General features: G+C 47.3%; 1 protein-coding gene across 2 annotated transcripts in view; it reads left to right on the plus strand.

The window, feature by feature from the left end:
• BLOC1S5 (biogenesis of lysosomal organelles complex 1 subunit 5) overlaps positions 1-25725 on the plus strand; it is a 435506-nt gene that overhangs the window by 103777 nt on the left and 306004 nt on the right. For both annotated transcript variants that reach the window (XM_069613491.1, XM_069613490.1), the window contains one exon: positions 21565-21694. In XM_069613491.1, the coding sequence (XP_069469592.1) occupies positions 21565-21694 (130 nt within the window). The remainder of the gene's footprint in view (positions 1-21564; positions 21695-25725) is intronic.

Below are 25725 nucleotides of genomic sequence, written 5' to 3' on the forward strand. Positions count from 1 at the left end.
CAGAGATGGCACTGTGGGTGACGGTTTACACTCCTTATTTCTCTTCCCAACTGCATTACTCTCACTGTACCATATTTGTCACCACCCACACTCCCTTATCACACAGCCCGTCTTGACTTGGCCACTTTTGGTCAATAGCTCATCAGTCGCTGACTTACTATTCTGGAGTTTATGTTGGAGAAATTAAACATACTCCTGGGCAAATTAAAGCTACATGCTCCAAGGTTTCCTTTGAGCACATCCTGAATCCATCACACAACCAAACACTACAGTTTGATATATTCTGTGTTAAACCTGCCCTCCAGTAAATTTTAATTTTCTGCACAATGTAACCATGTTCCAAGCTTGTTAGATCATCATGCCCCCAAACTTTCACAAACGTTACCCCCTTCCAATATACCTTCTAATTTCTTTTCCTCCTTGCTCTTTGTTTCCTCTTGTTCTCTTCCTGCACTTTCTCCCTTTCCTCGCAGACGCTGGGCTGCAAGCTCTTGTTGGGTACACAGTACACCACTTTTCTGACAATTCTAGATTCTCAGACTACTACGGTGGTGATTTGGCTCATATGATCTGTTTAAATTGGGATTAAGGTATGTAGTGACTTCCTGTGGGTAAATAAAATATTGTCCAGGTTTTGGATAATTCAAGATGGTGCACACCGGTGCTCTCAAATCCTTCATCTAGTCATGGACCTTTGCCTTAGTTCTATTCCCTTTATTCTATGCCTAAATTGTTTGGGGTGTAACACCCTAAAATTCGCTCACAGTTCCTTATCTGCCCGAGAAATCCTCCAGACACTTCCCTCTTTCGTTGGCTTCTCATGGGCACAAGATCCATCCTGCCTAGAAGATGTGATGGCCCCTCCTGGGCTTGAATTTTCAATTGCCCCTCCTGTACTAGATTTGTTTGCCCCTCCTAGGATTGAAGAGTTGGTAGATTCTACTGAGCTAGGAGATTTGTTGACCCCTCTCAGACTTTGAGATCAAATGGTCCCTCGTAGGCTAGAAGATAATTCCTTGTAAGGTTGCCTCACAGGGCCAAATGGCCCCTTACTGTCTGGGGTGTGCGGTAAATCCAACCTAGGAGGCGGACACAAAGTCATGTTTGTAACTGGTTTGACTTTATTAAAGAAACTAAAAGCCTATCTTCACCCCACTTCTAATGATGCATGTTCCCTATGCTAGAAAGGGTATTGTCCAATTTGACCTAATGCCAATTTGACCTGCTCCCATTTGAGCGCATCTTTTTGACCTAATTTGGTAGGCCAAACGGTACACTTTAATAAACAAAATAGTTGTGGGGTGGCGTAAGGGAATAGGTTTAGATGCGGTTAAGTCAGAGGGTGCGGGGTCTCCCCCTGCATTAGGGAGGATTTGCGAGGGGGGGGGTCTCCCTCCACAGTAGGTGCAAAATAAGTGGGTCAAATTAGGTCAAATGGGCAGTAGGTCAAGGTTTTGTTCAGGCCAAACAGCCCATATCACTAGAAAACAACAAAAAAGGTGCTTGTTAGGATGGCATCAAAATAATACTCATCCTCTGTCCTAATCTTATTGCCTGCCCTACTACTAGTAATAAAGAAACATAAATCCGCCTATGGAAGTTTTGTGCTCCCCTCTAGGCGTGGGATGGCTGGTGCTGGACCCCCCACCCCCTGGTGATTCCACTTCCTTTCCACTTTTGGGCTTTGAATCTCAGTCTGTAGATAAGGTCTCTGCACTCCAAAAGAGGAGAAACCCTGACCGCATCAGAAAAACATGGACATAGTTCAGAATTAAACAACCTCTGTGCTTTCCCATACACTCTGTTAAAAGGGTGCTGCTGGCCCCTTCAGCAGGATTCTCGTAAAGTCACAAAGTTCTTTCTCTTGTTGACAAATCTGTAATTCATCAAACTTTTTGCCCACTTCAAGGGTCCTAATCCTCTGTCTCCTGTGGACTGCTTTTCTTTGTTGGCCGTGTGTGTGTGTGTTGCACTGCTCTCTCCCCCCCCCTCCAGGGGTCCTGGCTCTCTCAGCCTCTCCTTTTCTGCTTGGCTTCATTGGCCATATGTGAGTTGCAATCTCTCACAGTGGGCTCAACCCCTTCAGTGGTCCTGGTTCTCCCTGCCTCTCGTGGGCTATTTGGCCTCATTGGCCATAGGTATATTACACTGCTCCCACCGTCTGATGGGCTGCTTGGCCTCATTGGCTGTATCCGAGTTGCAATCTCTCTAACCCCCTCCGGGATCCTTCGGAGTCCAACCGGCCACCTCTGGCGGCGGTGACCCGGTGACTGGCTCTCCTGATATGATGGTTTATTTATATAACGCCTATACACGATGTGTTTCAAAACGCTTCACAACAAGGGAGGGAACAAGGGAAAATACAAAACATTCTTACAGGCCATGAACAACAAGAATGTGCAAAAAACTATCTTACTCGGCTTAGTGACATTTCAGATAGTGCAAGTGGCAAGACACAGATAGGAAGGAAATGGGCGACTAGCGTACTAGGCATGATGACATTTCTGGTATAGCCGGAGAATTACACAAGGGGAGGAGAAGGGGGGAGAGGAACAAAGCAAGCGACTATCGTACTAGGGGGCGAGGGGTGAAAAAAAGTAAAGAGGGGGAGGAGACAAACAAAGTTACTATCATACTAGGTGCAGGGACTGTTCAGATAGAATAAGTGCATAGAAAACAGAAAGAGGGGGAGGAGAGCGAGAGAAGGGGGGGGAGAGGAGAAGAGAACAGAGAAAAAACTAAAAACAGTGAAAAGAGCAGAGAAGCAGACGGGAGAGCGAAAACAGTTGCAGAGGTCAGTGAGGCACATAATGTTGCAAGGGAACAAAAAATGTAGGTAAGGATTCACAATGACAATGGGCACATCATGAAACAGGGCCAACCTGAGTGGGAGATCCAGGGGTGGACCAGCATGTGAGTTGAGGAGGTGAAGCTCCAAGAGTCAATGTGTCCAAAAAGTCAATCCAAGCGTTGGCAAAAGTCATTGATTATGAACCCTTCGTGAAGCAAGACCACTCTAGCAATGAAAAGGGGGGGGCAAGAAAGGGAGAGGGGGGGGCACACAGCAACGTCACGGTGGAACAGAGGGGGGGAGGGCACACACAAGCATCACGGGGCCAGCAGGGGTTTGGGGGCACAAACAATCATCATGACGGGGGCCAGAGGGAGGGTCGGGGGCACACAGAAATCACAAGGAGCCAGAGGGCAGATGGGGGGGGGGGCACACACAAACATCACGAGGGTCCAGAGGGGGGTGGCACACAAAAACATGAAGGGCCAAGGTGGGATGGGGGGCACAACACAAACATCACAAGGGGCTAAAGGGGGTTGAGGGCAGCGTGGTGGCGGACAGGGCCTTTGTTGGGGCCTTCGATGGTGTGCTGGCCCCTGCCTCCTGGTTGTGCTGATTGGGCTATCAAGGCCCAGCCAACCAATGGGGGAGGGAGTACAGGCCAGGCACAGGCAAAGACCCATCACAAAAAACAAACGGTCACTTTGGAAGGGTTGACATACAGTGGAAACAGAATTAAGACAAAGGCAGAAATGCAGAAAGTCTCCATTAGGGTGTGAAGTGAAATGGATAGCTTTTCAAGCTATCAGCAGCCCGCCATCCATACAAAAGTCAAGATGCGCACACCAGAAATGCAGGGCTTACCCTCCATCAAAGCATGCTCACTCCGATGTTGTTGTTGTTGCTGGCATAGGAGGGCTGCCGAAGCCCAGGCAGCATGATCCCAGAAGATGTATGCAGAGAAGTCCTGCAGAGGTTTGCTCACGTCTTAGCTTGGGATCACAGATGCATTGCATTTCCTTCAGTTCAGTCTCCCACGTCAGGAGACTTTGGATAGTTGGTCATCCTGGCCTCTCTTTAGCGTTCCACGGCCTCTGGAATTCCTCAACCCACCATGTGTCAGACGCGGTCCTGTCTGCAGGTTCAATCCGCCCAGTTTAACGGTGTAGGCTCTGCCTGTACGCAACTTGTTCGGGCTTACTGTTGCTCTCCCGTAGGCATGATCTTGCATGTTTTAAGTTGGGAGGGGGACAAGGGAGAAAACAAGATTGGTTCTGCGCCTCTTGCAAAGAAGTCGACACAGTGGGGGTCAGCCCTTCCCAGCTAAAGGGCCTTTGTCCTCTGCCTTAGAAAAAGAACCGTGAGTCAAATCCCTAATCGGGACTTCCTTGTCCTTTTAAAGAGGGGCACCCTCAGTGTGATCCTGCTTGCCCTGTCCACTAGGAAGTATCGGGCTTACCTCCCTAGTCCCAAAAGGGTTCGGTCACCCTTGAGGAGTAGGGACGAATTCCCTGGATTTGTCACAGGTGTTAGTTAGGTGGTTTTATATATGCATAATGTCTGCACAGCTTCACCTCACTGATGAGGCCTGACTAAGCCGAAACAAGTGTCTGGGGCTGCTGTTGGTACTCTTGTTCAAAGGACAATTGCCTAGCATTTCGGTGCTGGACTGCCCAATTGGGTGGGACCAGACTGATATGCAAATGGGTATTTCTCCACTGTGAAAGGTAAAACGGGGTTGTAAACCGGCCTGTTGGGGACCTACCCAGAGTGCAAGTTATTTGGTTGCGTTTGTTCTCGGCAGAGGGACTCGCAGACCTCATTTATGGTTAGGTGGATATAGTGTCCCCCTGCTTTCTACCGTGGGACTACAGGGTACTGACCAGATCCCTTCTTTCCTTGTGCCTCTCTGCTAGACTCCACACTAGGTTGTAGCACTTGGGAAGGCAAATGGACTATCCCTCATACTGAGTGTGTTCTTGTCCACAGTTGCAGGAGCCTGCTGGTGATTCCAATTCTCCCCACTTTCTCGTTCTGACCCGTTGGCTTGGTGGGCGGGGGTCTTTCTTCCTCCTCCTACTTCTTTCACTTTATCTTCTGCACCTGTTAGCTCCCAGGGGTTTTCCTCCTAGTCTTGCTCAGCAGACTGATCACCATTTTCCTCCCCCTTTCCTTCTTTCCTCCCTTGCTACCCTTATCTATTCCCTCACTGCTTCCAACCTCCTGCCCAATGTCAGTCGCCAACTCCACATCCTTTTCCCCTGGCTGATTAGGTTTTATAATGCAGATGAAACCCAATTTGAGCCCTTTAATCTGTGGATTGGAGAAGCTCTAGTGTCAATGTTCTTTGCCATTGGCTTCTCAACTCTAAGCATGCACCCTTTCCAAATGTGTCTCCTAACCTGGTTGGGTAGTTCAATTGTGACTGCTTATGGGTAATTTGATAACTATTGCATCCATAATATGCAAGTGCTCTGCGGCCCAAGTCTTCATAAGGCTGGTTATCACACTCAGTTAAGTCAGTCTGGCCTGTCATTATTCACTGAGTGTTCACAGATCTCCAGTGTCTGCCCATAATATTCTCTGCATCTAAATGATGCCCATCAAGGGGTACCTTCAGCCCACCCGCAGCCCGCCTATTGACCAGTGTAAGGGTGTGGAAGGAGGAGTCTGACACACAGGTGCAAGGTTTGGGGTTACAAACAGATGGACAAAACGAACTCTCGCTATCTCTAAGAGTGGTTTACCTTCCTCAGACTAAATACTAAAAGGACTGTCAGAATGTCCTGTCCCAATTTACTCCACCATACTGTGTCAAAACCTACTCTCACTAACCCTTAATCTGCAAATAAAGACTGTAATCCAACAGAAAGTTCTTTTACCGGGAGAATGACTCCCTTCTCCTGGTATACTTGGCTTAACAGACGACAAATGTTTTCTTGCTATTAACAAGAGTCGGGGGGGAATGATTCCCTTCCCCTGGCGTTATTTTGGTCCAGGAAAACCACAATTTATTCCCCAGGAGAATAACTCCCTTCTGCTGGTATTGGTGAGTCTCCGATAGCCTTTTTATACCTGGTCCAGGGGGAATGAGGGACTGTGACCTGTTTCTTTTTACTGACGGGGGTTGAAACCTGCTCTTAATTCTGAGTCTTTAAAGAAATTGTTCTGCAAATGTCAGAGTCCTTGTGACTGTGGTCCGGGTGCAGACAGTAAATGTACTCCTCATGAGTGTACTTGAAGATGTAAATAAAGAAGTATTAGCCTTGGCAAGGTCTTTCCGTGCCATACCTTTAGCTGAGATCATGCTTGGAAGATGTGAGGGTTGGGCTTAAATGAAGATTTCTGCATCTCGACAGTTGAGCAAACAGAAAAACACAGCAGTGTGTTCCTTAAAAACAGCTGTATATTTTAAAGTTGCTTGAATAAAAAAGTTGTTGCAAGGCTGCTGCTGACAAAATCTCTGAAGAGTAGGTAGAGAACTGGCATTCGCACAACATGTGGTAAAAAACTAAAGATGACAGGGGTGGCTCCTAAACCTGTACCTCACTGGTGAAGGGGAAAATGACTTCAAATGAGGTGGATGTGCTTCTCATTTTTGTTCCTACCTTAGTGATGACGAATTAGCCCAAGCATGCAAATCTATGAAGATACTGTGATGAATCTGATGGCATCATGGTGTTATCACTCCTTTCCCGGCTGTGACCTCTCCCCATGTGGCCAGGGGACGGCAGCCGCTACCTGATCCTGATCCTGGGTGCGGCTATGTGAGGGAGGATCGCATGGGGTGAGCCTTTAGACGAAACATGGATCCCCATTTTCTTTTGAATATAACCCAACCATACTCCATGCCTTAATGGCATATTGTCATACCGACCCTCATCCACTTAGGAAGGGTACTGAAAACCTATTCACAAGATCTGTATGTAAGTCATCAAAATCGGACTTGCCTTTTAAGACTTGTGAAAACAACTTTTTTATTTTTATTGATTTAGCTGATTTTTATCAACTTTACAATAGTTTGACAATAAACATGACATCAAACCATGTGCTATACAAAGTTTCAATGATTGCAAATTAACAAATTGTTTAAAAAACTAAAAAGAAATAAAATCCAGATACTAATGATCAGAATTACAGCCAATATACAAAATCAAATGGAGTGCTTTTGTTAAATCAAGATCATAGTTAGACTTTTTCTAAGTCGATTGCAATGCATGTAAAAAAACAATGACTGCAATTCTCATTAAAGTTAATTTCCCAGAAAAAAATGAGTTGCCACAACAGGTTTGATGTAATTTCTTTGAAGTCTTGCAACAGTTTTTTTAAATATAAAGTTTGAGTATGATGCAACATATGACAGTCAACTAATAGATGACGCAAAGTTTCTTTTTCATTAGAAATTTCACAATATCGACAAACATTCCCTTGTTTAGCAATTGTTTGATGCCTTCCTTGTATGTTTTTGGTCAGCTATACATTGAATCTCAAACGCAAAAAGTCTGATCTATGCTTCGGAGAAGGAAATTTAATCATGTATGGCTCTACCACATTATATCTTTTGTCTTGAAATGGATTGTTACTAAAATCTTGGTAAGTTTGACATTTGTCTCTTGTCCTGATCCAATCGTATTGAAAAATTTTGATCTTTACTTGACCAGGGTTTTCTATGAATATTTGGATCGAGATGTCAACTTCTGCTAGTATATGGAGAACAGTATTTCTCAATTTTTGCATGAAAGCATGTTTTGTAGAAAACATGTATTTGGATAAAATACTTAACAACATATTTGATTCTGGCGCAACCAAAAATTTCCTGAAAATTGCAATCCACTGCCACAAATACCATGCATATAGAGATATGAGACCCAATTCATATCTAATCCACACAATTGGGACAGGTTTTGGCAGATTAAGAATTTGCCGCCAGAATTTACTTTCAAACTTTTGCCATACCATTTCCAATAAAATTGCCTTGGTTTCAGATCCATATAACAATATGGGAATAACCCTTTGGTGATAGTACGTTAAAGCTGGCGTCACTGAAAATGTACCATATTTTGCTTATATGATAATTATTTGAGAAATAGCTGTAGTCGGTTTTCTTTCTAAGCTTAACAAATCAGCTTTACGATCATTGTGGTCACTGATCAATACACCCAAATATACATATTGATGCACAAGCTGCAGTGTTCTGCAGTGACCATGTTATTTTTTTCCGATGCCTCCTGTCATTACAAATCATTACTTTAGTTTTTTCAAGATTTATTGTCAATTGATTTTGTTGCTCATAAGTTGCAAGAGCATCTAGTAGTCTTTACAAGCCTGGCCGTGTCTTGGACATCAAAACTAAGTCGTCTGCGTATAAGAGGGCTGGAATCAAATGGGAAGCCAATCTCGGGGCATCAGTAATGATGTTCCCAAAAGAGTCTCCCATGTCAGAAATAAAGAAATTAAAGAGGGCCGAAGCAAGGATAGATCCTTCTCCAGCATGGGGTCTGGCATGGATTCACATGCTCATGAATATTCCCTGTGGTCAGACTGGGAATCCTCAGTAAAGAAAAAATCAGTTTCAGTTTCGTTTCTGAACTGTCTTTCTACTAGTAACCAATCACTGGTCTCTGGGTCATACTGCCCCAGCCAATGACTGCCCTCTACCTAAGCCCCTCCCCTGGCAGCCATCTTCAGATTTTTACCGCACGTTCAAGTGTTGGGAGTCCTCGTGCTTTAGCTCTCAAGCTTTTACTGCGTTTTGCATTTTTTCGAGGAGTTTACTCTTATATTTCTGGTCAATCGAGCCTCAAGCTCCACCGATTCTACTTCCGATCAACGGGGACTCGTTTTCAGAACTTTTTACGCCCCTCAAGGGCATCTTTTCGTCAAGTTTCCACTTCTCGGAGGATTCCAGAAGATCTTTGAGGCCTACCCCGCGTGGGCATGGCCCAGGACAAAGGAAGCATGACGCCTGTTGGACCCAAGCTGTTCAGGAGCTGCCCTGGATGCGGGCTACAGAACGTCTTTGAGGATGAGCACTCCCGTTGCCTCTACTGCCTTCACAACGGCAAATCGCACATGGAGAAGGACTGTGCGTTTTGTAAGAACATGTCCAAACGGACAATGAGGGATCGTCGTACTCGACTCGCCAACTGGCTGGAAGGGAAGAGCCCAGCAGCAGGTGAGAAGAGGAAGAAGTCCGAGCGGTCTTCCGAGATTTTTGAGGGCGCTCTGGTGACGGGAGCCCAACAAAAGGCAAAGCACCGCGAGTCCGCGTGCACCTTGAGCGCCGATCGGTCGGGCTCCTCGGCTGTCAGGCAGGGCGCATTATCACTGACTCCATCAACCACGAGCCAACGCTCTGGCTCGGGGAAGAGGAAATCTGAGAACCCGGGTAAGCTTCGGGAGAAGCCCCAGTTGATCCTGACGGAGACAACCGAGGTGGTGACCCTCCTCCCAAGGTGAAGGCCTCAGGCGCGCCCAAAGTTGCAAAGGCCCTGATTCACCCGGCTAAGGCCTTGATCGAGGGCGTCGTGGCGGCCCTGGCGAAGCCTGCGGAGGCTACCCCAGTGGAGACGACCTCTGGGCCTAGAGTTTCCCTGCCACCGCGCAGGGAATCCTCTTTTCAGCCCATCGATAAGACTCCGTGAAACCCAGGGCGCAGAAAGAGGGGGGGCCCGGTGGCCATTACGGACACAGATACCAACTCTGAAGAGGAGTTGGCTGGCGTCGCAAAGATCCTGAACAAGAAGTTCGAGGAGGTCCGGTCCTACGGGAGGGATCCCGACGAGGCAGACAAAGAAAGCAATGTCGGTGCCGACTAGGAACTGCGGGCCGTTGAGGGGACGGAGGATCCTACTCCCCAACCGTCGCTCCCGTCGCAACCAGTGCCGATGCCACAAGACAACTCGGGAGCAATCTTGATGGCTATTCAGGCCTTGTGTATGGTGGTAAGGACAGGGTTGCCCTTACCCCCAGCTGACGATCCAGCGGAGCCTGGACCGTCGGGAAGCCCACCAAGCAAGCGGAGGACAACCCATCCCCCTCCTCCTCCTCCTTTCTAGCCTTCACCTCCTTCCCCGCTTCCGAGGGATGAGACGGGAACGGAGACGGCGACGACGGGGACGGATGACGACGGAATGGACCTTCCATCACCACCCGCTCGGGCCTCCCCTCCCGATGAAATTGGCTCCTTCCACACCCTGATCGGCAGGGCATCTGAGCTCTTCCAGCTCTGCCCCGAAGAGCAGAAGAAGGAAGGTTTCCTCTACCAACGGCGGGAGGCCAAGAGGAAGACTGTCCTCTCAGTTCCATTACTGGATGACATTTGGGACGAGGGGCTGGTGCTCCTGAAGAACCCGTCCACGGCTCCTGCTAAGAAGGAACGGTATGAGAAGAAGTAACTGATGCCACCAAAGGATTCGGCGGCGGTTCCTCGTCGTACCGCCAAGCGGCCCGCTCCTCGTCGCAGGAAGCCTACAGAGGACGCGGCAAGACATGAGTATCTCGTCCGGTGGGAGGCCGCCTGGCGAAATTCATCAGCGTGTGGGAGTCCATCTCGACCGACCGTTGGGTGCTGGATGCCCTGGCCCGCGGGCACACCCTGGAATTTCAGAGAAGGTGTCCCCGTATACTACCCGTGGCCAGGAAGGAAAAGCACGTCCCACAACTACTTCTGGAGGTACGAGCGATGCTAAGGAAGGGAGCCATAGAACTCGTCCCAAAAAGGCTCTGGGGCTCCGGAGTGTACTCGCGGTACTTCCTCGTCTGGAAGAAGACCGGCGGTTGGTGACCCATCCTGGACGTTCGTCGTCTAAACAAGTACATCAAGTCTCAGAAATTCCCGATGTTCACCCTCCAGCACATGCTTGGACAGCTGGAGGGAGGTGATTTCCTATTGTCGCTGGACTTGGAGGATGCCTACTTCCACATCCCCATTCTAAAGGGACATCGCAAATTCCTACGATTCGTGGTCCAGGGGTGACCCTACCAGTTCAAATCCCTTCTCTTCGGATTGAAGTCGGAGCCCAGAGTACTCACCAAGTGCCCGGCATCAGTGGCGGCATGGCAGCACCTGCAGGGGATTCACGTCTACCCATACCTGGACGACTGGCTCATCCGAGCAAAGTCAAAAGAACTCGCTGTCAATCACACAGCAAAGACCGTCCAACTGCTCACGGATCTGGGATTCTCGATCAACTTCGCGAAATCCCACTTGGTACCGTCACAAGTCGCCCTGTTCCTGGGAGCCAAACTCGACACAGTGGCGCAATTGGCGTCCCCGTCGGAGGAAAGGACGAAGGCCATCCTGGGCATGGTGCAACGGCTGTTGACCATGGAGGTGGCCAGGGTGAGGTCCATCAAGTCCCTGCTCGGCATTATGTCATCGTGCATCTACCTCGTGCGCCTAGCCTATGCAGGCTGCGGATGCAACCACTGCAGGAGTTCCTCGACGCCCGTTGGATGCAAGCGGCAGGCAGTTTCGAGGACAGGATCTCACTCAACGAGACTTTCCGCCAAGCGATCCGGTGGTGGGGCACCCGCGCGCATTTGGCGGCGAGCATGGATTTCCAAACCCCGGCACATCAGGAAACGGTGACGACGGGCGCCTCCATGGAGGGATGGGGAGCGCACACCCGAGATCTCCACGCAAGAGGCCTTTGGCTCCCGGAGGAGAGGTCCCTGCACATCAATGTCCTGGAGCTCCTAGCTGTGTTCTGGGCCCTCAGGTCGTTCCTTCCGTCCCTCAAGGGCAAGGTGATAAGGATCTTCACCGACAACACCACCGCAATGTTTTACATCCGAAAGAGGGGGCACCAGATCCCCATCCCTATCCAAAGAAGCGCAGGATCTGTGGCACTGGGCTGTCGCCCAAGGGATGTTTCTGGTACCCTTCCATCTGGCAGGAATAAAGAACACAGTCGCCGACTCAGTCAGCAGGGAGCTGCGCTGGTGCCACGAGTGGGAGCTGTGGCAGGATCAAGTGGATCTCCTAATCTGACGATGGGGCAATCCCCAGATCGACCTATTCATGCCGGAGGTTCGCCAGCAGGTTTCCCCAGCCGGGGAGCACGGGCGATGCCTTCTCATTCCCCTGGGATGGCCTATTCCTGTATGCGTTCCTGCCGTTGCCACTGCTGATGCGACTCATCAGTCAACTCAGGTGGTCCCGGTGCAGGATGATCCTCGTCGCACCAGCGTGGCTGAGGCAGATTTGGTTCCCGGACCTTCTGGACATGTCAGCGTCCCACCCCCCCCCCCTCAAACTGCCGACGGACGCGGATCTTCTCGCCAAAGAAGGAGGCGCCATCCACCACCACGACCTGGGGTCGCTGAACCTGCAGGCCTGGCTCCTGCTGCACTAGAGTTGGAGGGTACGATATCCCGGCGGACTGCAATGAGGTGCTTGCAAAGGCCAGGGCGTCCTCGACTCTCGTGCTATGGACACAAATGGAAGAGGTTCTCGGTCTGGTGCCGTGCACAGAAGATTAACCCTCTGCGGAGTATGTCCCCTCAAGTGCTGCCATACTTGCTATCGCTGGCCAAGGCGGGGCTGGCACATGCCTCCATCAAGATCCATCTGGCGGCTATCTCCTGCTACACCAGAACTCTGGGGTACCCATCGCTATGGTCCCATCGCCTGGTGAAGGAGTTCATGAAAGGACTGTTCCGATCGTTCCTGCCGGTGAAGGCTCTTGCCTGGCGTGGGAGCTCAACGTGGTGCTGACCAGGCTCCTGTCGTGGAAGACAGCGTTTCTTGTGGCCATCACCTCTGCACGACGAGTGGGAGAGATCCAGGCCCTCTCCTGTAAACATCCATACCTGACTTTCCACGAGACGAGGGTGGTGCTGAGGACTCACCCCTCCTTCATGCCCAAAGTGCCGTCGGACTGCCATCTCAACAAGCCCTCGGTGTTGCCTGTTTTCTTCCCGTCGCCTTCGTCGCCGGCTGCGAGGACTTTGCACTCGCTGGATGTAGCTAGATCGCTGAAGTTCTTCGGAAGACATCACAACTGTTTGTGAACTTTGAACCTGTGAACCAAGGGAAGGCCCTCGCGAAGGCTTCCATTTCCAGATGGCTCTCCGGCTGCATCATGCACTGTCACCGGTTGGCAAACCGACCGTTGCCCGGCCGTCCGAGAGCCCATTCGACCTGAGCGATCGCTGCTACCACGGCGTTCTTGTCTGTTGTGCCCCTGCTGGACATCTGCAGGGCTGCTACGTGGAGGTCGACGCACACCTTTGCGAGATTCTACTGCGTCGACCGGGATTCCAGGGAGGAGTCCTGGGTCGGCCAGGCAGTGCTGCGCAACCTGTTCGCCTGAAGATGGACCTGGTGAGGAGGTAAGAGTTGCTTAATGTTGAGTTGAGGAAATGCTTAATATTGAGCCTTGCCACCTCCCGTGGTTGTGCATGTGTGTACTGTTATGTATTCTCATATTCTTGAGCATGTGAATCCATGCCAGACCCCATGCTGGAGAAGGAACAAGTTACTTACCTGTAACTGTTGTTCTCCAGCATGGGTCTGGCATGGATTCACATGCAAACCCTCCCTCCTACCCCTCTGCAGCTCTTCTCTTGGTCCTACTGCCACTTTACGTGTTACCAAATCTGAAGATGGCTGCCAGAGGAGGGGCTTAGGTAGAGGGCAGTTCTTGGCTGGGGGCAGTATGACCCAGAGACCAGTGATTGGTTACTAGTAGAAAGACAGTTCAGAAACTAAACTGAAACTGATTTTTTTCTTTACCGAGGATTCCCAGCCTGACGATGGGGAATATTCATGAGCATGTGAATCCATGCCAGACCCATGCTGGAGAACAACAGTTACAGCTAAGTAACTTGTTCCTTGCTTCGGCCCTCTGTATGTATTGATCAAAGTAGTTAAGTCACCTTCCAGCGTGAGTCTAATCTGTACTTTGGTGTTGGTACGCAGGGCTTCAATAAATGAGGTGATACTAGAAGGACATTTTGCTTGGTGTAATTTGTCAAACAGAAGCTCTCTAGAGAAAGTCGGAAGCCGCCCGGAAGTTGACAAATGCCAAATAGAGAGGTTGTTTTATGGAAGATAGATGTGATATGATGGAGGTAATGGAAAACAAATTAATTGCTGTTCCAAGCCCCGCCACAAAACCTGTTTGGCATTGATCATGCTGCTTATGTTCAATGGCCCGTATGTTTAAGTCTCTAAGGATGAACCGAGCAACAATGTTACCCCGCGCATCAAGAAGGGTGTTCAGTCTGTATTTGGAAGGACAAGACCGATCACCCTTCTTAAATATAGGAACAATAATAGATTGACGCCAAGATTCTAGAATAACATGAGTTGTTAAGATGTTAGAAAAGAGGTGGTGAAGGATGGTCGCCCATATTTGTGGATGTTGTTTGAACATCAAATTATTCAACCCATCCGGGCCTGGGGCCCATGAGTTACTGGATTTTAACAAAGTCTCAGAGTCTACAAGTCATCAAGAACTAACTTGCCTGTAAAGATCACTGAGAACACTTACCCAGACTTTACATGCAAGTCGCCAAGAATGGACTTTCATTCCCATGAATTCAAGAATACTGTGACTAAAAAGATGAACTGAGTAATACAGATCAATGAAGGCTAAGAGCGCAATCTGCGATCTAGTTGTTGCGAGTGCATACCTGCAGCTGGGAAATCTAAACCAGAAAATCAGCTCCTCAATACAGACCAAGAGACCGTGGAGCTGGAGAGTGTTCCCTGGAGCCAACTGGCTCAAGGACAAGGAAAAGTGAAGCTGACCGTGACCAGAAATACTCGGAGGGGGCTTTTCTGGGATGGGTCCGGACTCACCTTTTTGTATAGAAAATCAAGGAGCTTTGTTGTGGACTGTACGAATAGGTATAGACCTGAAAACATAGCGAGAAATCAGGAGACATTTAGGGGAGGGGCACCAGTACAAGCCAAGAAAGGAGAGACGGAACATTTCTCTACGCTAAGTCTTTTTGTTTCTTTTGTTAGTGGTAGAGACAGCCATCACGTTAACACAGGTTTAAACTAAGGATGAGGCCGATTTATGTTAGACATCCTGACACGTGCCCCCTTTTGTTTCTAGATTGAGGAACCTCCATCTTAGAAGTAGGGCAAGGTGAGGTATTTTTCTTTACCTTAATAAAATTGAGATTCTTTGAAACATTTCTAGTCGTCGGTCTCCTGTGCTTGACCTACCACAGTGTCCTTCAACCGCGATTTTCCATAGATATCCATTGGCCCGAATCCTGCTTGGCTGCATCTCTTCCTGGGACTGCCTTGTTTCCGAACCGTTCACTGGAGCCTCTTCTTGAGTCTCTCCTCTGGCATCCAGTGTGGCTGGTTGCCATCATCTCTGCACCTGCAGTGTGCAAAGGGTACTTACTATAAGAGTGTAGAGGAATGAGATTTGCCAGGAGATGACATTTGTGGGTATAAACTTATATTCTTTACAAGTAAAACCTATCCATCCCTATTTTCTATGAGGGGTTTCCCTACCTCAACGTAAAACTAAAGGAAAAGTCAGACTGTCCGTCCAAATTAAAGTTCACCATCGTGTGTCAAAATCTATCTATCCCTTACACTACAACTAAGGAGGTTTAAACAAAACAGAAAGGTCTCACACTAGGAGAATGACTCCCTTCCCCGGGTGCATATTAAATGTTCTCTTGAAAAGACAAGCCAGGGTGAATGACTACTTTCCCCTGGTACACTGGTTACTGCAAAGTTCAAACACAAGCCAGGGAGGAATCACTCCCTTCCACTGCTGCATTGGTTTCCGCAAAGTAAAAAAAAAAATGTCCCACTCTGGTGGACAAGGAAAATGACTCCCTTCTCCTGTCTTTGGCTTTCTTCTGGGAAATCTTTGGTCTCTATGCCGGGGTGAGTCGCTCCCTTCCCCTAGCGTTCTTGTGGCTCTCCTACTACATATGGCTTTCTCACAATGTTTGCAAATTATTGACCAGGGGAACGACTCCCTTCCCCTGATTCCTGGTACAGTGATTGTCGCTCTTGACAGTTCTGTAATTCTTCCTTGGGTTCAGTGGCCGTCCTCCATTTACTTATGTGAGGACGTTCTCCTCGTGAGTTTGTTTTAGCTGGGTTAGAGTCCCCGACCCTTTGCTGTTGATCGGCAGTTCTAGGGGCGCCACTGGTACGAGGCCACACTCCTTGGATGCTTGGTTCGCTTTGTATAGGGTCCCAGACCCTTCTCTTGTTATCAGTGGTCTTATGGACTCCACCGGGACGAGGACACACTCCTTGGATTCTTATGTTGCCTGTTTTACTTTGCATAGGGTCCTCGACCCTTCCTTGGTTATCAGTAGTCTTATGGACACCACCAGACGAGGACGCAATCCTCGGATGCTTCTGTCGCTGGCCAACTTCCTCGGATCCCTACCGGGCCTCCTGTGCCTCCCTTTCACATCTGCCAGGATCAGGCTTTGCGCTGGGTCTTCCTGGGATTGGGACTCCGTCCAGCAGCTTCGACGGCACGCCTCCTGTGGTCTTCTGGCTTTGCGGGCCTTCCACCGGCCCTGGTGCTTCGTGGTGTCGGTGTTGTTGAAGAACCACGCGGTCCACCCCGCCAGGGTCACACCACTGCTTCTCTGCAGGTCTGGTGGAGAGGTTTGCTCCATCTGGACCTCCTCTGGACTCCTTGAGCTTGTCACTTGCATCCGCCAAGCTGCCTGCTTCTTCATTGGACACGTCTCGGAACTCCCGGGTTCCTTGCTGGAAGACGTTGAGTCCTTTCTCAGTTTCCTTTATGTAGGGCTGGTCCCGCCTCTGTGTACCCTCAACACCTGTTGTGGATGATGGCCAGGTGCTCTTCATGCTTCCTGACAGTCACCTCACGGCAGTACTTGCACATTGAGTACTCCTCATGTTCTCTTTACTCTTCTTAGTCTCAGTAGGTGTTGTAGTTATAATATTACAATTGCACATGGATGTACTAGTCTGAGTGGTGTGGGCAGATGGTAAGGGTCTTGGGAAATTAGTGGTAGAGGTGTTGTGCCCAATGTGACCCAGGTGGTCATCATTATCCTCAGGACGGAGTCCCTCCCCATGAAGTTGTCCCCATTAAACCACCACTAGGGGGACTTTTGAATAGCTGATGCACCTTCCTAGCCTCATGGGAAAGGTCCCCTCCCCGACCCCTTGCGGAGAAGTGGCGACACCTAGGTAATCGTCACATTACCTTTCTTTTCCCCATATCCATGGCTTTAGCTATTGCCTTTGGCCTGTTTATTCTAATGGGGACCTTCTGAACCTAAATGGAACCCTCCCACAGTTACTTTGAGGGTACTTACCAGACTTTGGACATTTTTGCCAGTGCTCTCCCTCTCCCGTTAAGCCCCTGGAGGTCCAGACTAGAATGTTACCTTGTGTATCTGATTTTAGCTGTATTTTTAAAGTTTTGCATTGCACTCCTTTCTAGGAGAAAGGTCTTGATACAACCTATTACTGTATTTCCTTTTCCTTGGTGTGTAATCAGATAGTGTTGCAAGATAAAAATGTTACTTTTGGTGGTCTGTGGTTTGATGTTCTTTGAGTGCTGCCCTTTTTACCCTCTCTAGATTCTACACTGCCTGTGTGGTGCACAATGGTATTGTTTCTAATACTCTGTTTTACAGTGACTATGTTCAGTGTAATCTGGGGTCCTGGTAATTATTTCTTTTACAGTGTGTATTATAGTCTATAATTGCTTTAACCCTCCCCTAACCCTCCGCCCTACCCTTCCTTCTCCTTGTGTGGCTATGTGTACTATGCCTATGTCCAGATATGTGGAATTACATGTTAGTAGAAGAGTGGGTAGGGTATTAATTGACATTTACTCCTTTTTACATACTGTGATGAATCTGGACAATTCATTAGAGAGGTGAGCCCGCTAAGCAAGACCCTCCCGAGCCGATGGTGAACCAGGGAGAGAGACTCCTATGGAAGGAGGCGAGAAATGCCTGCAAAGAGGTGTTGCGGAGGAGGGAAGGAACTGCTACTGGTGGCTGACGAGCGGTTGTCCTGACCGAGCGAGAGGCTCTGGTTGGGAGAACTACAGAGGCAGAAGCAGAAAAGTCTTAGTTGATGGCGCATCCACGGGAAAGCTGTGGTAGGCTAGGTGCCCGGCAACCGATGCAGAGACCAGCAGAACAAAGGGAGACTGGGTATCCGAGCTCGACCCGGCAAGAGCATTTGCTGCCGATACAGACATCTTCAGGGAAGCGAACGCTCCCAAAGTAACTATGCCACTGAGGGCAATGAACTTTCGGGTCCAAGAAGGGAAAATCCAGCTAGGTCGCAGAGACCGGAGTATCACCAACGGAGAGACCCACTGCTGGAAAAGTCAACCAACGTACAATAGTGTTAAAGAGAGGAACGGGCTCATGCCATGTGTAAAACTGAACAAAGGAGCTACAAACACTTTACTCACAGGCTGGAGAAGCCGTCAAAAGTGCAAAAGCCTAATAGACCTGAATGGGCTCACCCCTTTGTACCTCAGAGTGATCGAGATACATATGTTGCATGCCAACATTGCGAACATCGACAAAGGAACAAGGAACAGATGAAGTTGGCCATACAGGCTTTCCATATGAAATGGGTAGAAAGGAGTGTGAATCTGCCACAATAAGGTCGGAAAAGCAAACTGGGGAGCGGGAACCTAGAATTTACAGACAGACGTGCCATGTGTATTGAGCTGAATTAAAGCCATTTTGTCTTCCAAGGAGCTATACATTGGGAAGTCTGTGTTCTATGATGGTTAGGCATAAAAGCATTTGGTTACCAATGATCAGGCCTCCAGATAAGGTGGGTACTAGGCCTTTTTACACATGAAAATCTTGTAAATACGACCACTTTATTATGTTCCTGGGTAGATTTGCACAAAGGTTTAGAGCATTTGTGTTTTGTTGAACAAAAGTCTGTGAACTGCAGCATTACATTGGAAGACTGAAAACAAGTCATCAAAGTGTTGGGCCAGGCAGAAGCCAACAACTGAGGCCATTACTACAGCCTCCTTCTTTATATTTAGTTTTTCTTAGGGGGGGTAGGGCCAGTTAGTTCTTAGAATTCGAACTGAAGACTATTTTCCTTTGGACGTGACCAGCACCATTAGTTTGTCTAGTAGGCAGGGAACGTCTCCCCTAGGAGGGCCATATAGGCATTTTCTTTTATTTGAATAATCCTTGAATCATGACTCATTGTAGTGCGAGTCCTTCTGGTATGCCACAATACACTGTGTGTTGCTATGTTATGTTTCACTTATCTTTACTTGATAATCTGTGTGTAATTGTATAATAAAGTGCTTATTTTATAATACACCAGTGTGTTTCCTTTGGTTTGCTCTGTGGACTAGTTATTCTTCACTACCAGCCCTCCTCCTTCCTGAAGTTAGGCATGACTGCTCTGACATTACTACTAGCTACTTAAACAGCTCTGGGCTTGCCTTATGGTCTGAACAACTGAAAGCATTTACGTCAGATAGTTACACAGCCCTCACCAGAGTGTTGTGCAAAAATCTCCCTAACGCTGCCCCGCAGCAAAAGGCCTGTGTTTTTAACCACATCGAGGATCTCCTTTCTAATGTGATAAAGAAGAGGCAAAGGCAACTTTGTGCATGAGGCGTTTGTCAAAGAGTTTTCTGCAGTGTTTTATTCGTCATTAGGCCAATGTGTCTGTGTGTAAGGCAGACTTGGTATTTTGCATTCCCAGGTCAGGCTGAGGCTTATTCCGGAGCTGGTTCTGCCGGCACTTCCCAGAGAACCAGTTCTGGAACAAACGTCAGCCCGACCCTGGAATGCAAGACACCAAGTCTGCCTAATACACAGACGGACAGGGATCATTAAGAAATGCAGTAACCAACTGCCATAGCAAAGGTTTGGCTGCACCTGCAGCAACCTTCAATGGATTACACAGAGATTTGAAGCCATCAAATTACTTACCTACCAGTAACCAAATTGATCCACGTGTATCAGTATTCTATATTACTTGTTGTCCTCCGACCCCGGGACCATATCAAACCGGTGGACCTTACAAGTCACACACCCCTGCCTTGACAAAGACCCTTTTGGTGGAAACGCGTGTTGACTGTTCTGTCCTTTTAAATATTGCTGGATTCTTTTGAAGTTTGTACATACAACATGTCACAAGTACAGGCTGACCTGCCAAAGGCATAACACGATAGTAAATATGAAATGTACCATCAGCTATTGACGAATAAAACACTGCAGAAAACTCTTTGACAAACACTGCATGCGCAAAGTTGCCTTTGGTCCATCTTTATCTAATTTAACCCTTCTGGGCACTTCGGGCGTGGCCCCAGACAAAGGAACATACAGCAGGCATAGCAAACACAATATCGGCAAACAACCCGAGCCCAGCGCAGGTGAGACTCCAGTTCATCACCCGCCCCTCCTGTTCCATTCCTTTCTAACGTGGTCTCTACAATCCAGACCGGAGGGAAACTGAAACAGAAGTGCTGTTTTCCCACTAGAGGCAGCACAGCACCTGCCTTAAAGGTCAGGACAGTGGCAAATCTGCAGAAACAAATGTAACTTTAAAATGAAACGTCTGGAAGTGGATCACTTTACCCAAAGTTTGACACCACTTTCAGGTGACAATTGAGTAAACTTTATTTTTCATCTTTCCCTGTCACTGGTTATTTTCCTATTCCAGGGAGTTGCTCGTGATTTTTAAAGCTTTTGAGTATCCGGTCAATTTGCGAAGGCAGCATGCTGCTCATGCAAAATGTGTATGCTGCATGGGCAGATCTATGCGTGCATGTTCAATTTGTGTGTGATCGCAGTTGGCCACAGCTGCACTTTGGCGACAGATGGAAATCTTTTTAAATTGTGCCCACAGTGTTTTGAAAGTAGCCACAGGTGGCTTTGTCAGTTCTGCTGTAGACCTGCAAACCTGCTTAACAAAATGTGCTGTTCATCTACCTAATATGGTGCTCCTGCCACATACGTTAACAAAGGAATGATATGATATGTTAGTTATAACGCGCTTAATACCCATGGGTTTCTAAGCGCAGACCCTGGGGATCGAACCTCCTGTGTTGCTCCATGTCGGCTTGCTTCCTCGGCAAGCACGTTCCCCCTGAGCGATCCTCCTGAGTCACATTCCCAACTTCATAAGAGTATGCTGCTATGGAGTTAAAGGCAATCACATTGTCTAGAAAAAGAAACGGATGTTCGGCCTACCTGAGAGCTCTACTGGTTTGGCTTTGAGCCTCAGGAATGTGTCCAGTGCTAGGGTGTTGGACATGGGCGGCAACTTTTTGTGCATTTAGTTGTTTTTTTTAAATCAATAACCGATACAGATACTTAATTTTTTAAGTAAATGGAATAGTGTTCCAAGTTAAGATTTATCAGGTAATCAATTTTCAAATGTAAGCTTAGCCATAATGCACCCTTTCTCCCTCAAGTATAACTTTTAGTGTCCTCGGCTACCTAACCCCCAACAGAGGACTATTAGTCTAATAGTAGAATACTTTACTGATGTATTTATAGAAACTAGTGAGTTATTTTTAAATAAATACAGCAGTCAACTATTTCATTTCTACATCTATGGGGGGGGCACATGAAAACAACATTGGACTATGTCACATACATGACAGCTAGCACGCACTTGTAGGTGCAGAGGGGGTGGGGCAATATGACACATGTCTCAATCTTTCTTCAATACCCATAGGGACATTTCTCGATTCCGACATCATTGTTGCCCGACGTTTGGGGATAAATAATGACTGAATGCCTGATGCTTGTTTTGTTCTGACGCTCCTGAATAGGAGAAGAGAGGCTTTCGAGAAATGAGAGTTCTGGAGAATGTTAAACGTTTGACCTCCGAGGCGAATGACAAGACTCTGCCAAGATGTAAGGAGGCGATGCAGGGTGGTCTGGACCAAGCTCTACAGACATGTAAGCCAAGAGTTTCATTTTTATTGGTGTTGAAATGTGCTCGGTTACACTTTCTTTAATGGGAAGCAAGCTTATGGAGAATCCATTTGGCATTCGCCTTGATATTCTCACCTACTAATTGGGAATACATTCACGTTAGCACATGTCATACGATTGCATGCTGCAGTGATTATTCTAACTTAAATTGCAGGCTTTTGAAACGCGCTGATTCATCCCAGATTTCTCAGCCTGTGGTATAATTTGCCACCACAGATTCTGCAATGATTGTTCATACGATATGCAATTGTGTGCCCGATTACATTTGGTTGCTTTTGTGGCGTGAATGAAGCCATGTTTCCCAACTTATGGTGGCTTATTGGTAGTTACTTTTGCCAGTGTCCTGTTTCGCCCCCAGCCTCAGTCCGGTCAGAATGTAATATAAAAAAGCTCTGAAGCTCAGGCAGTCAAAATTGTGAGTAACTCTTTGTGCATCAGATGATGGACCATAAGGATACGCAGGAACGCGTTTAAGGGAGGACTTCTAAACTCAGCTATAACACATTCGGTGTTCGCATCTCAGAGCTACCTTGACAAAGAACTGTAGTTTACTGATGGAAATAATTGTTACCATTACACAAAAGCTCAAGCCATGATTACCCCTATAAAGCAGAGTATGGTCCGGAGCTTGCTGCTCTTGTGTTTTGCCATTACTGACACAGTGCTACTTCTTTATAGATTCTTGAAGTATCATTCGTGGCCTACAGGTTGCACACACATGTTATCTACAGCAGCGCATTATCCCTCTAAGCTATTTTTCCAGGCTTGGAAGCATCTTTAAAAAACCTTCATGAATTGGTGAACATACTCCTTCATTCAATGTGATGTGTAGTAGTCATTTGGCGAATTACCTTTGCAGGCTTTACTCATGGGGTTGGGATTTTCTCTCCAAACCAAAGACAAATGTATATTCTATCTTTCTTGAATAAAGTACCCAATGTGAGCAAGACCAGACATATTCATGTAGGTGTTCCTATAGCACGTTTCTTTTCTGTGCTTGTAGAAATACTTACACATTTTACTTTTTAAAAAGTAGACAACATAAACAGATTATAAAAATGATATGTAGATAAATGTGTTCAATCACAGAAGCTGAAGTTGCGCTGCTTGCCTGCACCTAATAATCCCAGAGTTATGGCGTTTGCAAGGTACCACTGTTTGAACGTACAATCTATCAAGGCGATCATTGTCATTGAAGGGAAAACAAGGATTTGTTATAATATTCTGAGGCTTGATTCTACCAAACTAGTAGCAACATTCTGCAACCACTGCTGCCCATACTTTAAATTCCAACTTGTAGTACCTCATGTTTTTAATCCAACTTTATTAGCATTGTTGAAGATCTAACCAAAGTAGCTCTGCAGTATCAATGATTTGTCCCCCACCACTGGCCCATCCCTTACTTCCCATACAGGCAACAGAGATTCTGATCCATTTGATCTAGTACAGTGATCTGACTAATGCTTTCAATGATCAAACCAGCTCAGGGCACGCAATGATGGACAGTGGAGCCCTATGTTGTCTTCCATTGCCCTATATTGTCTTCCATTGACATTTTGTAAAAAGGGAAACAAAGTTGCATGAAAAACAAACAAGGTATTACGCAAAAGGTTTTCATCCTTTCCATTATCAGAATGTCCTAGCTTCTCGTTCACCGTGTTACTTTTAGTAGGAGAGTCTTCTTCCTTACCCTGCAGTGAGCTCAAACTCAGTCATCCAGCACTACCTTCAGAGACACGTTCACGTTAAAGAAAATAAAGCGATTTCCTTTTGTGATGAGAGGCTCTCTCAGTAGTCTTGGCTCCTCATGTAATTTTTCTTTGAGGTTTTCACCGTATTTTATCTTGATGGATTTACATCTCTTTCATTCCTCATCTTGCTGGAGATCACAAGTTACCATATATTTGCTCTCCCTTGCTTCCTTTTTGGGGGTTTCAGAGCACTTCAGTCTCCCGTCTCTGTGATTTGCGCTCTGAGCCTGTACCTTCCTCGCACTCTTGGCACACATCGGCACACTTCGGGTGCTTGTGCGTTTAAGCCTCTGATCCTCTGGTGCTCTACACCACTGGATCAAAGCTCTTGTCCCCGCCTCTCTCAGGGCACCCTCTGTCACTCTGGGTCAGTGAATCATACCTTCTGATTCAGTAACAGAGGTCCCTGGATGGCGTGGGGGACACTTCTACAAAGTGCCTCTCTTTGTAGATCCTCCAACATCTTCAATGGGGACTAATTCAAGTGTGCAGTCGTAATACCGTTTAGGTTCTCCAGTGTGGCGTGTTTTCAGCATGCCACACACTCGTCACTCCACACCATCATTCATCTTCTTTCAGCCAGTTCCATTTTAGTGTGATCACACTCTTCTGATGATGCTGTCCATGATGCAAAGATTCCAGTTCCAGTCCCTCGTTCCCAATGACAACTAGTCCCTTGCGCAATTGCTTACTTTTACCACTCGGGAGGATAGCTCAGCGGTAACGTGCTCGCCTTGGAAGCAAGACGAAATTGCCGCACAGGTTCGATCCCTGGGTCCGCGCTTAGAAACCCATGGGTATTAAGCGCGTTATAAATAACCTATCATCTCATATCACTCCTAAAGTGCATCACTGTTCCTGGGCGCAGTCTACAATGAGAGATCTAGATCAACTAATTTTCTTTCAATACATTTGATAGATTTTATATTGATCCTAATTCTGTGGCAGTGAACTCTTTACCACCAAACTCATAACTTCAAAAGCAGTAAACTCAGCCTAGTGGGACCAAAGGGTACCCAGCCTCAGGTGGTCCTGTATGCTAGACTGTGCAGAATATATCCCTCTGGACTGATTCTGGTACCCTACAAATCTCCTGGGGAACTGGAGTGTTGGAGAGAAGTTCTAAGATTCTAGTGTGGCTACCCTTTGAAGTGTTTAAAAGTCCAAATGACTCCTCCACCCCACAGAACAGACTGTTTGCTGAGGTGCCTACCTAGGACCCTGCCAGATCGACTATTTGTGGACCCCAAAATGAAGCCAGCTTCATATCAACATTACTGCTTTGCAGGGGTATATGGATAAGTAGTTCATAACCTTGCTGCACAGCCCCACACTAGTACTACACCAGCAGTGATCCCAGTCACAAAAGTAAATTGGGCACAGCGCGACTGGTATACTAAAATAAAAGAATATCAACCAAGGTTCTATAAAAAATAGGATACTTTAATTAAATTAACAGTACAGGGGCTTGCTTATTTCTTTGCTCAATTTCATTTAAATATCATGTATATTGCAGGAAACAAAAACTTAATTACTAATGCCCTTTCTCAACGACCAGATCTGGTGGAAATGCTACCCATTATTTACCCCAAGGCATTCTTTTATCAGGTCGAATTTTTCGAACGTGTCCGTCATGACACAGCGATGTCTCCAGAATGGCAAGCCTTTCTCCAGTCCAACCCATGGAGCCTACACAAGAAGGATGGCTATCTTTTCAAGGAGAACTGTTTTTTCCTGCCTTCCATTTCCACCCGGGAAACCGCCCTTCAGTTGTGCCATGATACTCTGCCTGCTGGACATCAGGGTGTTTCATCCACCTTACAAACCTTGCAAGGACCATTTTGGTGGCCAGCCATGTCTCAGTCCGTCAGAAATCGCATACGGTCTTGTGTAGTTTGTGCCAGAACAAATACACTAAAGGCAAACTGATTGGTTTGTTGCATCAACCTGTGCTACCTCGCAAACCATAGCCACTGACTTTGTCGTCGATTTACCTCCTTCTAGGGGCAGTATAACAATTATGGTCACATTTGACTCTTCTGGCTCATTTTGTACCACTGGCCAAACTCCCTACAGCAGCTGAAATGGCCAATGTTTTCCTAACAGAGATATTCCGTCTACATGGGTTGCCATTAACCATCATCTCAGATTGAGGAAGTTAATACATCTCTAGATTTTGCACTCAGCTGTGTCGTTTTCTTGGGATAAAAAGGGCTTTGTCTTCAGGATTCCATCCACAGAGAT

This window comes from Ambystoma mexicanum, chromosome 5p, assembly GCF_040938575.1.
Source record: "Ambystoma mexicanum isolate Mex_15411 chromosome 5p, UKY_AmexF1_1, whole genome shotgun sequence".
Lineage (NCBI taxonomy): Eukaryota > Metazoa > Chordata > Amphibia > Caudata > Ambystomatidae > Ambystoma > Ambystoma mexicanum.